Source organism: Grammomys surdaster, unplaced genomic scaffold (assembly GCF_004785775.1).
Source record: "Grammomys surdaster isolate TR1022 unplaced genomic scaffold, NIH_TR_1.0 141, whole genome shotgun sequence".
NCBI classification, from domain to species: Eukaryota; Metazoa; Chordata; class Mammalia; order Rodentia; family Muridae; genus Grammomys; species Grammomys surdaster.
In genome coordinates, this window is record NW_021604599.1 from 10,705,148 (window position 1) to 10,721,746 (window position 16,599).

Here is a 16,599-nt window from a genome sequence, read left to right on the forward strand (position 1 = left end):
TCCTCCTCCTCCTCTTCTTCCTCCTCCTTCTCCTCCTCCTCTTCTTCCTCCTCTTCTTCCTCTTCCTCTTCTTCCTTCTCTCTCTCTCTCTCTCTCTCTCTCTCTCTCTCTCTCTCTCTCTCTCTGCCTCTACTACCCTCCTGGCTCTCCTTCCATGCCCTGAATAAACTCTATGCTATACCGTTGTGTGGCTGGACCCTCAGGGGGAAGAGATGCCTCGGCATGGGCCCGCTGAGGCATCCCCTTCCATCATTGGTCCTCGTCCATCTTTTCACTACCTGTCTGTCTTTCAGGTCAGCAGGATTTCTCTTATGTCAGGGCCTATATACACCTTCTGTAGCTCAGATTCTGGAAGCTTAAGATAGTCACTAATCCAAGGTACCATTTTGGTTAAAATGTTTTAAATTTGTATAATCTAAAAATGTTACTTGCAGTTACTGTCAAGTCTAGCACACCAGGAGTTTCTGATTATCCTGAACATTTAGCACAGTAGGCATTTTGGGATTTCAAAGTCCAGTCTGACTGTACTTTTGTAGGAATATTACTTTACCTGCATTTGCTTTGTTTTACTCTGTATTGATACTGTGTATTAAAATACATTGTAAGGAATCTTAATCTATTGATGATGCTGATGGTAAAACTTAATTTGGAGAGTTAAACACTTCATTCAAGCTAATCACCTATAAAAATTATCCTTTGTTCAGATTTATATTTTAATTATACAGATGTATGTCAACTTAAAACAGGTTACATCCTAATTGACCCATCATAAATAAGAATACTTCAGCTTGAAAACGTGCTGAGTATATCCTTATGTCATATTTTACCTTTATGTATCTTAAAATGGTCTACACCATAGCCTAAGTAGGACAGAATCACCTAACACAAACTAGATCACAGTAAAGTATCGTATCTTAAGTAATTAACTGAATACTGTACTAAAAAGGAAAACAAATTACTTATGTAAGAACATGAATAGAATAGTATTTCTTGACCCAGACACTGGACATAATAGGCAAATATTTCTTTTGTACTAGTCTGTCCCATGTACTTACTGTAAGATGTGTCACAACATCCCTGGCCTCTTCCTATTTATTATCTGCCAGTAATCTCCCTTCCTCCCCAAGTCATAGCAATGTCAACAGTTTCCAGCCCTTCCTCTGTGTCCCTTGGGAGACAAAGAGCCAGCATAATACTCCTCCTTAATAAGTTAAGAGCTGCCATTAGATGGGCTTCTGCAGCAGGTCACTCCACCCAGTCCCCAGTCTGTGACTGGAGTTGTCATTCTGGACCAGCTTCTTCTCTAGCACTAGGGCAAGTGAAGCCTGGGCTACTTCAGTATTGCTGATGATCGTGTTTAACGGATGGAAAGAGAAGTAGCTTAGAGATTTTAATGTAAATGTGGGTATTTGCCTTACTACATGTCTAACCTGATGGCAGAAAAGATTGCTTGGTGGGTGGCAGGACAGCTTAGGCCTCTACATGGGTACTGCGACACCCATGAGCATGTACACAGGCATTCTATAATTAATTAATTTTATACTTTTTTGATTTTTAAGGAATGTTGCTTGGTTACCTGAACAAAGGCATTTGAGAACCTAAAAGTAAAACCTACTTGTCTTTCCATAAATACATATACTTAAAAAGAACACACAGGGTGGTTCTAAACAGAACCATGAGTTAAATGAGAAGTGGTTCACAGTTTCAGAGCTCTTCAGTAAACAAAAGTGACATTTGTAAGATTCAGTGAAGCACCAAGCTTTTGTTGAATGGAAGGAAAGGACCTTTGAAATGATTCATGCTGTACTGTGAGAGACAGGAAAACAGGGCTGTGGGATTAGTTAAATTACCATCTGAATATAAATTCCCTGTGCTTTACTTTGTCTTGAGTTAAAAGTGTAATCCCTCTGACCTAAGACATTTAAAAAAAAAAAAAAAAACAGAATTCATTTAATTTCTGGCCTTCTTGCCCTGCTTGAGAAAAGGGCAAAATCTTTTAACCATTAATGTAAGTTTAAAAGGTGTCAAAATTACTTGACACCCTTTACATCAATTATTTTATGAGATCTTTCATACTTAATTCCATTAAATAAATTTTACTATTCCTTTTAAAGTTACTGTTGCTCCTCATCTCACCTGTTCCCAGACATCTCTGTTGGCCCAGAGATAAGTAAACCTGTGGTTTAACAAATCAGAAGGAGCTGGAGAAATCGCTCTGTGGTTAGGAGTCCTTACTGCACTTGTGAAGGACCTGGCTTCCATTCCCAGCATCCATTTGATGGCTTATGCTGCCTGAAGTTCTGGATGTGTTAGAATCTGATAACCTCTTGTGGCTCTTGGGCTCCTGCACACACATGGTGAATAACAACTCATCCTTCCAGCCCACACATAAGGAAAAGGGAAAAAGAATCCTCTTAAATGTTTCAAGAGATCTAGTAAGGAAAGTTGGATTGTTTGATCTGTCTACTACAGCATGCGAGTAGGGGATGGAGGGGGATCTAGAAGGCAGGAGAAACCAAAGTAGGTGATGTTTGGAAGACACTGGGAGAGGGCATGAGTTGCTGGTAAGAACCTCATGCCACCATATGCTGTGTCCCTATTCATGAGGCCTGTACCATCCCTTTTTTCTGTGGTCTTTTGAGACACACCTGCTGTGAGCTCCTAATATCTCCCCATCCCAGGTTTTAGGATCACAGAGGTGTGTGATACTCTTGGAGCTCTTCCTCTGTGACCTGGTAAGCAGAAGCTTAACTGTAATCTTTAAAGACTAATCCCTTTGTTTTTTCTGAATTGTGAATTAGTTTTTGTTTTCCTGAAATAGGATCTTGCTGTGTAGCTCAAACTAGCGTGGAACTCCCGATATACCCCAGACTGCCCTTAAATACACAATCTTTCTCCCACAGCTTCAGCTAGCCATCTGGTTTGAAAAGGACATCGATGCAGAACATAGTTCTTACTTACTTCAATGGAAATAAGAGATAGGTTTTTGTTTTGTATTTTCAGCTAAAATGTGAGTGGCCATGACCATGGGACATAGACTCAGATTTCCCTGAATGGCATGTTCCCCCATGGAAGTATTTACAATAACTTTATGGTCACAGGACAAAAGAAAGAAACCAAGACACTTGCAAATACACTGGTGAGGACTGAGGGTAGGCAGCTTCCTTGAATGGGCGGAGGTTCCTTCTGTAGGTCTCTTGCTAGCTGAGTACATTCCTAGCACTGGGTTAGTGGAAACTAGTGATCTATCAAGTTAATACATCCCAAAGGTTTTACCTGACAGTGAGGACTGCTAACTAGGTATCTTCAGATAGATAACTGTGGCTATCTGTTAAACCTTCAACTCTCCACAACACTAGAAGTTCTAATGAGTCACCCGTCTGGTCTGTAGACCCTTCAGTGTAGGTGTCTTTTTCAGGGAAATTGAGTTCATACAGAAGTTCTGTAATTCTGAATTTCTTAATAATACCTGGTTCTGAATGTGGTGGTGTGAGCCTGTCTTCCCAATTAACTGGGAGGATGATGCGGGAGGATACCTTAAGCCCAGGAGTTCAGGAACAGCTTGATCCAAAACCACAAAAGAAGACAAACAGGAAAGAGTACCACTGCCCACATTTTTCAGAGGTAACAATTCATTAGTTTTCAGAGAACACGGTAATTAGTGCCAGCACCTTGCTAGTCTAGCTCTGATACTATATTCAGTACCAGCCCATTGGCATTCACTAATTATATGTGTTGGCTGAACAGACACTATTGCAATACCAGTCTATCTGACATTGTAACTAGAGTGCAGATAGCTAGCTTTCATGACACATTTGGTGTTTTCCCTTTTGTTGTTGTTTTGTTCTGTTTTTTTCAAAACAGAGTTTCTCTATGTAGCCCTGGCTGTTCTGGAATTCACTCTGTAGACCAGGCTGGCCTCAGACTCAGAGATCTGCCTGCCTCTGTCTGCTTAAAGGCACGCCACTATCACTCAGCTTCCCTTCCGTTCTCCGAGCTGGATGAATGTTGAGTACACTGATGAGTACAGGCTACCCCTTGCTCTCCATATAAGAATTGGATCCTTATCTGCTTATGGCCTGATAGCTCCCTTTCTATAGGTTGTTTTTATTTTTGCCAATTAATTGTAGCACTTGGATTGTTTGTCTGGTTTGTACTTGTTTTTTTGGATGGGGATATTTTATTTATTTATATTTCAACTGTGGTTTATAATTGTTAAACCCTTTTCTGTCTCAGCATGTTTCAACTGTAATTTTCAATTTTTACATCAGCGTCTTAGACTAAGTGAAAAAACAATATATTCACTACATTTCACAAAATGTATTGACTCAGACTAAGATTGGCATGCTTATATATTGAGTTATAGTTCACTACATTTTCCAGTGTGAACCTTAAGTGATGTTCCTAATGTCACCAAAATAAATGCATTAACAAAAAGTAAAACTTTCTAAGCACATTCCTACTAAGTGACATTTTGATTAGTTACCACATACTTAATTAGGAGGAAGAATCATTCTGAAATGCAGCATGAGAAAAGGGTATTTAATAATTGAGCTTTCATTGAAGGGATTTTTAATTATCTGTAGGGGTGTGTGTGTGTGTCTGTGTGTGTGTGTGTGTGTGTGTGTGTGTGTGTGTGCATGTCTCCACAGAGGCCAGAGCTGTTGGATTCCCTGGAACTAGAGTTACAAGCGATTGTAAGCTGCTTCCTGTGTCTGCTGGGAACTAAGCTCAAGTCCTCTGGAACAGAAGCTAATACTCAAGCACTAAGCACAGAGCCATCCCTCTAGCTCCTTAAGGGATATTTAACAATTCTTCATTTGTGGCCTTTTTCTGTATATAATTGTAGGCAGTTAATTGCCAGTGTGTAGTTTATCTGAAAATCCAGGTCAGTATGTGATGGCAGAGGCTAATGAATGATGATTGTTTATCAAAGTATGCTATCTGGCAGAATCTCTTATTTATTTGGTTTGGTTTTGGATTTAGAGCAGGGTTTCCCTGTGTAGCCTTGGCTGTCCTAGAATTTGCTCTGTAGACCAGTCTGGCCTGAAACTCAGAGATCAGCCTGCTTCTGCCTCTAAAATGCTAAGATTAAAGGAATGTGCCACTACTGCCAGACTAAGAATCCAGAGTTTAAAGTTCATAAAGCTTGGACTGTAGTTGTTGTTTTCCATCTCCTTCTTGTTCCTCCATCCCTCATACACATGGTAACGATGTTCTGTGTACTGTAGCGGTGAGTTCACCCCTGCAGCTGGGTGCTTCCCTCACCACCCCACCCCCAGTACAGTAGGACTTAAGGAGACTGTAGAAGGACTCTGTTGATCATCCTTTGGGATCAGAAACTGCTTTGTTATTATAGAATATTCCCAATTCTTATATTTTCAAAATGCTTTTACTATTTAGGCTTGGAAGATGATGTCTCTTCTAAGATAAGGAATTATTTTCTGTTGTGGTAATCATAAGAATTATTTCAAGCATTCTTAATAGAGAGTTGTCAAGAAGCTGACACGGTTTGGGCAAACAGGGAAGAGATAAATGAAAAGATCTTAACTGTTTAGAGCAGGCTTCCCTGAAGAGGTTGTCTTCGTCAGTTCTCTGTTGATGTGATGAAACACCATGGCCTCAGCAACACCTGGGAGGAAAGGGTTTATTCAGCTCTTGCTTCCCCATCTCAGTTCAACACTGAAGGAAGTCAGTTCAGACAGGAACCTGTAGGCAGGAGCTGATGCATAGGCCATGGAGGAGTGCTACGTACTAGCTTGCTCCTCGCAGCTTGTCCAGCCTGCTTGCTTGCTTTCTTTCTTTCTTTCTTTCTTTCTTTCTTTCTTTCTTTCTTTCTTTCTTTCTTTCTTTCTTTTTTGTTGTTGTTGTTTGTTTGTTTGTTTGTTTTTCAAGACAGGGTTTCTCTGTGTATCCCTGGCTGTCCTGGAACTTACTCTGTAGACCAGGCTGGCCTCGAACTCAGAAATCTGCCTACCTCTGCCTCCCAGGTGCTAGGATTAAAGGCGTGTGCCACCACTGCCTGGCTCCAGCCTGCTTTCTTATAGAACTCAGAACTACCAGCTCAGGGATGGCACCACCTACAATGGGCTGGGTCCTCCCCCATCTATCATTAATTTAAAAATGTCCTCCAGGTTTGCCTACAGCCTGATTTTATGGAGGCATTTTCTTAGTTGAGGTTCCCTCCTCTCAGAAACTATCCAGTTCAGAGATCATAGAGTCTAGATGAATCTGCCCATTTTCTTAAGCAAGTAGATAATTAAGATTCTTACTTTAAACTTAGTATCCTTCCAAAACTATCATAGGAGTGGGTGCTAGTGACACTTTTAACCCAGGTACTTGGGAAGTAAAGACAGGAGAATCAAGAATTCAAGCTTGTAAATCAGGAGTTAAAGGCTGTTGCTCTTAGCTATATTGTCAGTTTGAGGCAAGCTTGGACTAAGTAGGACCCTGTCTCAAAGCAAAAAAAAAAAAAAAAAAAAAAAGGGAAGAAGGCTCTATCACCTAATTACACAATTGTATTTTAAATACCCACCACCCTTTAAAGGTATGAACCTGAAGAGGTGACATTAAAATATGGCTAGCAAAGAACATATTAGGAATTAGGATCCAGACTTTTTTCTCATAGTCTCTCATGCCTGGCTCTATTTTAGTGTCAGATCGTTAAGGTTTAACGTGGTCACTTATCATGTCTTGAACAATTCCTGTATCTTAAATAAACTAAAACATTTTATAGAATGAAAAGACACCTGCTAGAAAACCATGTCTTATGTGAACATTTTTTTTTTTTTTTTTAGCTATAAGAACCAAGAGACTAAGCTGGATTTAAAAGACAATTTACTATAATTGTTTTATTAGGAACAATAAGTATTATCATGATTTAAGCAGTAGACCTCATAAAGTCACACCATGCAACAGATATCACTCAAGGGGTTTATTAAGGGGCATATGCCGAGACTGGCTCTGAGCTAGAGGATGGACAGGGAGAGACGAGTGAAGAGGAGGCACTTTTATAATGGGGTATATGACATAACACATGCACATTGGAGGTTAGAGACTTGTGAAAGTGGAAAGGAGTCTCATTTGGCCGCTGCTGATGGCCTGCTGTGTCTAGGTTACTGAAAGTGGCCTTAGGGTGGGATTTTCAAACAAATATTCCTTGGAAAAGTCCAGGCTAATAGAAATATTATCCTGGACATAACTCTTAAATTTCTTTTTTTTTTTAAATTTATTTATTTGTTATATGTACACTGTAGTTGTCTTCAGACACCCCACAAGAGGGTATCAGATATCATTACAGATGGTTGTGAGCCACCATGTGGTTGCTGGGATTTGAACTCATGACCTCTGGAAGAGCAATCAGTGCTCTTAACCACTGAGCCATCTCACCAGCCCCAACTCTTAAATTTCTAAGAGAAAAAAAAGTACAGAGATGCCAGACTAGAATTGTGGTTCAATTCGCAGTTACTTTAGATAGCATCTTCAATGTAAGCCACTATGATAAAAAATATGAAGAGTCTTTGCTAGAAAGGAAAGTGGGAGTCCCAGGTTTGTTCCCCTCCCTCATGTGGGCCAGCAAATTCCATTCTTCCCTCTCTCTCCAACCCCACCTACTCAGAAAGCCCCCCAACAGAAAACTCGCCAAAAGCCCACTCCTGCATTCCTAACAGCTGTCCCAGTCCCCTAATCTGAAGTCATCATCCACCCCAGAGAGACACACACGCATGCACGCATGGACACACACGTACACACACCTGGGCACAAGCTCAGTGTGTGGCAGACACGTCATTTTCCTTCACCCACGGTCTATAAAAAGCTTCCCTGCCATAGTCTAGCCTTGACTTCTTCCTGTCTTGTCCCCTGAAGCTGGTTAACTTGCCTGGTAGCCCATTACCAAATAAACCTGTCTTTTTTAACTTTTGAATTGGCATATTTATCTGGTACAGACAACCTGTTAGAATTTATTCTCTGGAGATATGGGTCCACAGGCAATTCCCAAGCAGAAGAGGTAATTATTAGTAAAGGGGGAGACCTGGGCATTCAAGACAAGACTGCAGAGGAATAGACAGTAAAATCAAGAAAAGAGGTTCAGAAAGGTCCTGAGTCATGACTGGGCAGTGCATGGATGATGTTTGTAGAAAACCTTGTGAAGAGTGGCCTGGGATAGAGGGAAGACAAGTAGAGCCACCCACCCACCTACCACACCCCACCCTTACAGCTCTCCTAAGTTCATTTGTCCTGTATTTTGCTGTTTGATAAGACACGGTGCGCTTTAGATACCTCAGCCTCATTTCTGCCCATCAGCCTCCCCAGTGCACGAATGACAGAAGGGCTGCCATGTTTCTATAACTTTGGGGGTTCATGGAGGTGAATGATATTTGGGCAGTCGGGGAGATGGCTCGGAGGTTAAGAGCATTGGCTGCTTTTACAGAGGACCCGGGTTGCCCCCTGTAACTCCTGTTCCAGGACTCAATGCCCTTTTCTGACTTGCATAGGGACCAGGCATACACATGTCCAACAAACATACATGCAGGCAAAACATTCATATAATAAAAGTGAATAAGGAAAACAAATTTTTGAAAGATTGCTAATCAGCTGAAATAGAATAGAAAATGAGGAGGAAGAGGAAGCAGCAGCAGCCACCACTGTAGAGTGGTGGTGGTGGTGGCACACACCTTTAATTTCAGCACTCAAGAGATAGAGGCAGACAGATCTATGAGTTCAAGTCCAGCCTTGTCTACAGATCAAGTTCCCGACAGCGAAGGCTACACAAAACAATCTTTTTCTCAAAAAAAAAAAAAAGGAAGAGGGGGAGGAGGAGACTTGGTTGACCTCAAACATGTACATATATCATAAACAGAAAAGTAGACTTATTTTTTACTTCAGAGTACTGGATCAACTTTTAAAATTTCTATTCTTTCATCAAAGTAAACATCTATTGCCATTTATCTCAGTATTACAAGGCCGAGCCCACCAGTGCCATGCCCAGAAAGCATGTAACACTAAGCTGTCTGCTTGGCCTCTGCCTGGGCCTCTCATTTCCAGAATTCTACCAGTGAGCTGCTCTGACTGAGGCTAGCCTGGTCTACATAGTAAGTTTCTGGACAGCCAGGGCTATATAGAGAGTCCCAGGTCAAAATAATAGTGGTAGTAATAATGACAATAATAAATAATTATCCTAGTCCAGGCTACTACTGCAATGAAGGGTGGTAGTCTTCTACCTGTCTGTTAAGTCTAGGGTATATTGTAACCCCAGGAAGTTAATTGTAACCACTCCATGAGGTATTTGGAATGGGAGCAGGGGGTAAGTGTTTCCTTTAAAAGCATTTTAAAATCTAGTAGGAGCTAATCCCCATAGTTCAGTTTTAGACTCTCCTTATTGTAAACAATGTAGGTTGCTTAGTGCCACCGCAGGAAGTATCTTGAGGATCTGCCAACATTAAGTTCCTTTCATTTGCATACCAAAGGGTGAGGCACTGACAGTCACTGTTTACCAAGGTGCCCAGTCATCTCGTGTGCCAATACCACATGGAGCTAATTATGGCCATGGTCAGAATATAGTAACCAGGAAACTAAGGCAGAACTACAAAGCAGCAGAGGAAAGCTTGTTCCTGTCGACTATTAAAAGAATAATAAGGGAAAGTCCTGAGATTTTTGTTTAACTGAATTTGTAGCCATGAGCACAATGTAATTCAGATGTCCTAGGTCCCAGTGCCACTGGCGTTTCATGCTCAGGGTAAGCAGCATGGGACCCATTGGGAAGAGTTGGTGACTTTTAGAGATGATGTAAAAGATTTGTCAAAGCTGGGCTAGTCTCTCACTCCAGCCCTACTTCTTCTCCAGTCTTCTTTCTACTGGTTTATTTTCAAACTATTTTCTAGAGCTTACTGTGATAGATTGAAAACTCTCCGGTCTGTCCCTGATTCAGCTCTTAGGTAGTCCACACTTATTTCTCCTTGTCTGTTTTGCATTGTCAGCAAACTATTCTATGTTTAAAGATGTGTATTACTGATTCCTTTGTCAGTAAATAGGGTTTATAAGAACAATTTGTGTTTAATTTAGCCACTTTTCCTATTAAACTGATTAATTTAATATATGCGTAGCCAAAATAGCTTAAGTGGTTGTTATGGCAGTTCTCTCTCTCCCTCCCTCCCTCTTTCTCTCCCTCTCCCCCCCCTCCAGAGAGAGAGAGAGAGAGAGAGAATGAAAAGGAAGGAAAACTAGGATTAACACCCATGATGTTTCCTTAATATAATACTATAAATGTAGCAGTTTTTTTTCAAGGAAAAAAGAAATTATTTAGGCAAATTTAAAGTTATTTCTTGCCACAAGGTGCTTTGAGGCATAAGGAAAAGTACTGAGGAGTGATTAGACATTTATAGTTAGTTTTAAAATTTAAAAATACTTCATGGGTTTTATACTACTTGAAATGGATGCCTAGTAAAGCGCTACATAAACTATTGTATTTAGGATCAAGGTCCTTTGGGTTTAAACTAAGTGTTGTACTGAGTGCTTTGTTTTGTAAATAAATAAATAAGCAGAGCTTGGGAGCTTGGGAACTCGCTCCTCTACTCACCTTCCCGCTAAAGCCTGGGTGATATATTTTGAAAGAAAAGGCACACTCCTCTCTTGGGAGACAGAAAATGGAGACTAACGGATGTTGTCATCATACTGCCACCAACATGTCTGACATGTGGAAAGAGAAGGCTGTTCTGACTGAGTCCCCTTTCTGTTTTCATTCAGGGATATTACCTAACAAAACTTGGTGTTCTGGAGGAATTTCACTTTTTAAAGATCATACTTGCTTTCAGCAGTGTTTAGATTTCATTCTGTTCTCAAAATTGGTCATTGTAACCTCCACCAGGGCTGGGAAACCCCCTCTTAGGACTGGAGATCTTTCCATTATGATGGATGTCAAGAGTTCTCAAATATTTGTGGGCCTAAGAATTCATTGAAGAGTTTAGCAGACTCCTGGGACCATTGGGGCTCGTGGAGAGTTTGGTTGTGTAAACAAGGCATGGAGCCTAGGGACCTGCACTTAACAAGCTATGCCGATGTGTGATTCCTAAAGAGTCACCTTTGTTGGAGCAGAGCTCCAGGCTGTAAACTGTAGAGCCATTTTAAAGATTTACATGTAAATCTTAACACTGATAGCTCTCAGGAATACAATTTTAACCCTGCATCAGCAGCTTAGTAAATACTTAAAGATCTGTTGATTCTAGAGGTCATTAGCATGAGACAAATATTTATCAAAAAGAAAACATGCTTTAATTTTCTGAATTCTCAGATGACCTAAACTATTTTAGAACATTAAGAAATTAAAGGTGAAAATTAAATGACTTCAAGTTGAAAGAAAGAAAGAAAGAAAGAAAGAAAGAAAGAAAGAAAGAAAGAAAGAAAGAAAGAAAGAGGAGGGAGGGAGGGAGGGAGGGAGGGAGGGAGGGAGGGAGGGAGGGAGGAAGGAAGGAAGGAAGGAAGGAAGGAAGGAAGGAAGGAAGGAAGGAAATAAGGAAATGTTACAGAAACTCATGATCCATTGGAGTGATTGGGACTTACACCTTGTGGTTCTTGTGGTTCTAATGGTGTGATCTTTAAGTACAGAATAATTTAGTAAAGCCTATTAGAATTTATAATTCAAGTATATTAAAACAGGTTACCACAGAAGTTTTGATAACATTTCATTTAGCTCTATGCCAAGGGTTTTATTTTCTTAAGTTTTGCTTACAATCTAATTTGCTACAGTTGAGGCTCTTTGTATAATTTCTGTACTCGAAAACTTACCCTTTGCGGTATACAGCTGAAATTTTAGCCTACAAAGTTGTTAGGTCAGTGTCAGGAGGAAGATTAGAAATTGTAATTGAATTTCTTGTCAGTCCTACTCCCTTTTTTTAAGATTTATATACTTACTTTATGGATGTGGGTACATTATAGCCATCTTCAGACACACCAGAAGAGGGAATCAAATCCCATTGCTGATGGTTGTGAGCCACCATATGGTTGCTGGGAATTGAACTCAGGACCTTTGGAAAGGCAGTCAGTGCTCTTAACCTATGAGCCATCTGTTCAGTCCCAGTCCTACCCTTTGTCAGTTGCTGGCAAACATTGATCTGTTTTCCTTCCCTGTACCTGAATGCCAGATGTAGCGAATCCACATTGTGTGACCCAGGGCCTCTTGCTGAGGAGGTGCCCACTGAAAGGGGTGCAGCTGAGTTTTATGCATTGGCCAGCTAAAAACATCTCGGGTGTGCTTTATTTTCCACTTTAAAGTTAAACTGTTGTTAATATTCAGATAGGGTTTTGTATGAACATAGTTTTCATTTTTCTTGAATAAAGATGTCATAGTGAGATTATTGGGTGCAAGTTAAGGATATGTACGTAGAGAATCTGTAGGCTGCAGGGGCTGGACCGGTGACTTGGTGACCAAGAGCACTTGATGTGCAAGTGTGAACACTGTTTGCGTGCGTTCCTGGGACAAGGAACTGAGATACATATTTTATATATCAAAGCAGACCTAGCCTCCAGGTTCTCCCAGCATCCCTCAGTCCCTACCTGGCATACCCTGCCCCCAGCCTTGAACTTTCCAGCCCAGGAGCTAGGCTGCCCTTTCCCCAGAGCCTCCTTCCTCTATAATCCAGACATCTTATACGCTCGCTTTCTCCTCTCCAATCAAGCACCTCAGCTCCTAGCATTCACATTAGAGAGTTGTTTGCCCCACAGGTTCCTTTAACTCCAGTTCTGTGGGAGTAGAGACAGGAGGAGGATCACTGATGCTTACTGGCTGCCAGCCTAGCTCCAGGTTCAGTGAGAGACCTTGTCAGAAAGGGGGAGGAAGAGAGTGATAGAGCAGGACACTAGTGTTCTCTTCTAACATAAGGGAGTATGCATACGGGCACATGCACCTCAATTCTCATGGATCTCTCTCTCTCTCTCTCTCTCTCTCTCTCTCTCTCTCTCTCTCTCTTACACACACACACACACACACACACACACACACACACACACACACACGCTCTCTCACAGGTTGCAAGTTGCTTTCCAAACTAGCCATCCCTTTGTGTTCTTGCCTACAGTGTATAGGGGACCTGCATTCTCATTAACACTAAATATTATTGTTCTGCGTTTTGTGTTGTTCTACTGTAGTACTCAGTGAGTAGTTGCATCTCAGTGTGACTTCTCTGATAGCCAGTAATGCCATGCATCTTTTCATGTGCTCATTTTACAATTTTATCTCTTCTTTTTTGATGTCTCTGTTATGACCCTCCCCCCTCAAAGGTGGGGAGTTGAAATAGGATTTCTCTGTGTAACCCTGGTTGTCCTGGAACTGACTTTATAGGCCAGGCTGGCCTTAAACTCAGAGATCCAACTGCCAGTGCCTTGACTGTGCTGGGATTAAAGGTGCACACCACTGTGCCTTCCCCAAGTGTTTTGCTAGTACTGAACTTTAAGTTTTTCATGTATCAGCAACACTAGGGAGAAGTTCAAGTCACAGCCCCACACTGACCCCCACTGCAGACTAAGGACTTTATCTAGATTTACATTGAGGTGAAGCTTGGATACTTTACAGGAAGAAAAAAAAAAGCAAAGCTGAACAGGAAGAAGGTCTATAAACCTGAACACAAGACTGTCAGAGAGAGAGGTTCCAGGTAGTAGTGAGCCATGCCCAGTGCTGTGTGATGGTTTAAACAGTGCCGTGTGTACCGTACCGCATCACAGTGCTACATGTACAGTGCTGTATGTACAGTACCACATGTACAATGCTGTGTGCACAATACCACATACACGGTGCTGTATGTACAGTACTGCACATACAGCATCGCATGTACATTACCACATGTACAGTATTTTGGAGGCCTTTGAAATGGCATTGCTTAAAGGGCTTCTAACATCAAGTAAAGTTTATGTAGTAAAAAAAATCAGAATTTAATTTTCCCTTCCTCTTTCAGTGTTAAATGTTTACAGAAGACAGTAAAGGACTCTTACCACATAATATGTAGACCATGTGCTTGTGAACTTGAAGTTTGTGCAAAATGTGGAAAGAAAGAGGAGATCGTTATTCCGTGAGTATTGCCTTTTACACTGGAATTTGTGTCTAGTAATTAATACATAAGCTGTCTCTTAGACAGCACTAGCAGTTTAATACAAGCACTTTTCTACATAACAGAAGAGTCACAATTTTATAACAGATTTTTCAATTATATATAAGATGACATATATTTAGGAACATCCGCCCTGGCCATGAGCTGCATATTCATCACCCACTTCACAGCAATCCTCACTAATGGGCTTCTGTTACTAACTCCTCGGGGCCGCAGTCAGAGTCTGCTGACTCGAGTTTAAACTGGTCCTTAGAAGAGGTCTCTGTTCGTTCTGGAGGCTCCTGATAGGAAGCAGACTAGTAAAGGCTTTTTAACCACCACCGTTAGGTAATGAGAGCCCGAGTAATAACTGCCGACTTTTCTTCTTTTTCTTCCATTTAGGTTTAATAAAGAACCAGAGACTTCAGACAATACTGAAAATGAAGGTTCTAACCATAGAAGAAGCTGCAGACGGAAGGAAGACAGTGATGAGGACTTAGATGCTGAGTCTGACTTGGATGGCGAGGATGGGGACACTCAGGCCTGCCAGCACCCAGTCAGTTGCAGAGGGAGTCAGAAAAGGCTGTTCCAGTAGGCAGAACTGGCTCGTGAGCGATGTTGGTTATTTATAACATTTGAGTAACAGAATCTTAAAGGTTTTCACAATAACACTTAAGCTGTATATACAGAATATGTGTGGGCACACTATGGCATGTTGTATAAAACCTATAGAAATTATTTATAAAAACATATTACCTAATGTCAAATAATTCAGTGCTGAGAATTGGTGATTGTATCAGAACCATCTCATGGAAAACTAAGATGACTAGCTCAGTACATTTCCATAGCCTGACCTTGACTATGTGACTTCTTTAGCAAAAGCCCCCTTACATCATAGAAAGCAAACAGTGTACACACACACACACACACACACACACACACACACACAAATCATGTGTAATGATTTTCCTTCAAAAATGTTTTTATATACTTTATTCCATTTTTTTTAACCTTTTCCTAGTTTGGAAATATATACTTAGAAAAAAGTATATGGACTGTATAGTTAACTATCTAGAAAGGAAAATCCAACATTCATACTAGAGTGGACGTACTTGCAGTATCAGAAGCTCCTGTGAAGTTCTCCCTCATAAACTTATCCCTCCCAGAATTCCATCATCCTGAATTATCACTTTATTGCCAGTGTTTTTACTTGTAAACAGTGTAATTTAGCTTCATGTGATTATTGAAATCTGTGTCCATGTGTTTAAAAACCCAAAGCTACAGAAAAGTGACCAGGTGGTACAATGAACTTTTCCACACTCTTTAGCTGGATTCCCAATTTTAATGTTCTCCTATGTTTTCTATGTGTCCTAATCTCTATGAATGTATATATGACACATATGTACATGTATATGTGTGTGTATATATTTGCCGAGCCATTGAAATAAATGGGAACCTGTGGTTTTGGACTTGTGTGTCTTGTTGCTGTTGTTGTTGTTATAAAAACTTGGAGACTGATTTTCCTGATATACACAACACTTATGTAAAGAAGTAGAAATTGTATTGAAGATATTTTACTTTAAGCTTAAATTCAAGGCCTAAGAGAGAAGGACTCAGAGGAAAGTAAGACACACTCAAGAGTATGAATGTGAGTCACAGAAAGTAGTGTGTACCACGTATGGACGTGAGCTCCACATGGGAGAGCAAGCAGGTAACTGCCTTGGCATTAGCCACATGTACTCATGGTTGCATCTCAGGTTTCCTGAGTGTATAATCCTGTGGCCAAAGCAACTTAGGGTATTTGGGTTTATAGCTCCAGGGGTAAGTGTCCATCCTGGTGGTGAGGCATGGCAGCATGTAGGCACAACAGCTGGAACAGGAAGCTGAACTGGAAGAGGAGCCATCCTTTAAACTCCCATAGCCAGCCTCCAGCGACACACCTCCTCCAACAAAGACACAGTCCAGACTTCCCCAGCTATGGCCACCAACTGGGGACCAGGGGTTCAAATATCTGATAGATATCTTCGTTCTCTTTCAAGCCACCACAGTAAAACGGCTTGTTTTCTTCCCTGTCTTGGTGAGGTGGCTCTGCCCTGAATGGTATCGTAATCTGATTTAAAAGCAGAAGCCACTGCATATAGTGCTTAATGCATGCCCTTCCTACATAAAGGAGGACTCTGGTGGAACTCTTAGAAAATAGCAGGTTTGTGGCTTCGAAGGATAAAGGCCTTCAGCAGTTGTTGGTTGTGCTGGAGTCCTTGCTCTGCTGCCAGCAAAGGCTTCAATTAGATTCCAGAGCAAGGGATTTCTTTTATGTTTTTGTTTTGTTTTCTGTCTCTTCATGTCTCCAAACTCTCCCTGTCTTTTTATCCTGCCTTATTAGCCAATTGGAATGTGTGCAGCAATGTCTCTTTGCTAATGTTTATATCTCCCTAATTGTTAGTTAACCAGTACACCATTGGCTGTCCTGGAACTCAGGCTGTGGGTGGCTCCCGCTGTCACTTGTTCTGTACCCGGGGAGAAA

General features: G+C 41.1%; 1 protein-coding gene across 1 annotated transcript in view; it reads left to right on the top strand.

The window, feature by feature from the left end:
• Nucleotides 1–15,544, top strand: part of CUNH9orf85 (chromosome unknown C9orf85 homolog) — a 53,343-nt gene extending 37,799 nt beyond the window's left edge. Inside the window, exons 3-4 of the mRNA XM_028764101.1 lie at nucleotides 13,944–14,057; nucleotides 14,478–15,544. Coding sequence (XP_028619934.1) covers nucleotides 13,944–14,057; nucleotides 14,478–14,670 — 307 coding nt within the window. The 3' untranslated portion in view covers nucleotides 14,671–15,544. The remainder of the gene's footprint in view (nucleotides 1–13,943; nucleotides 14,058–14,477) is intronic.
• The last annotated feature ends 1,055 nt before the right edge of the window (nucleotides 15,545–16,599 follow it).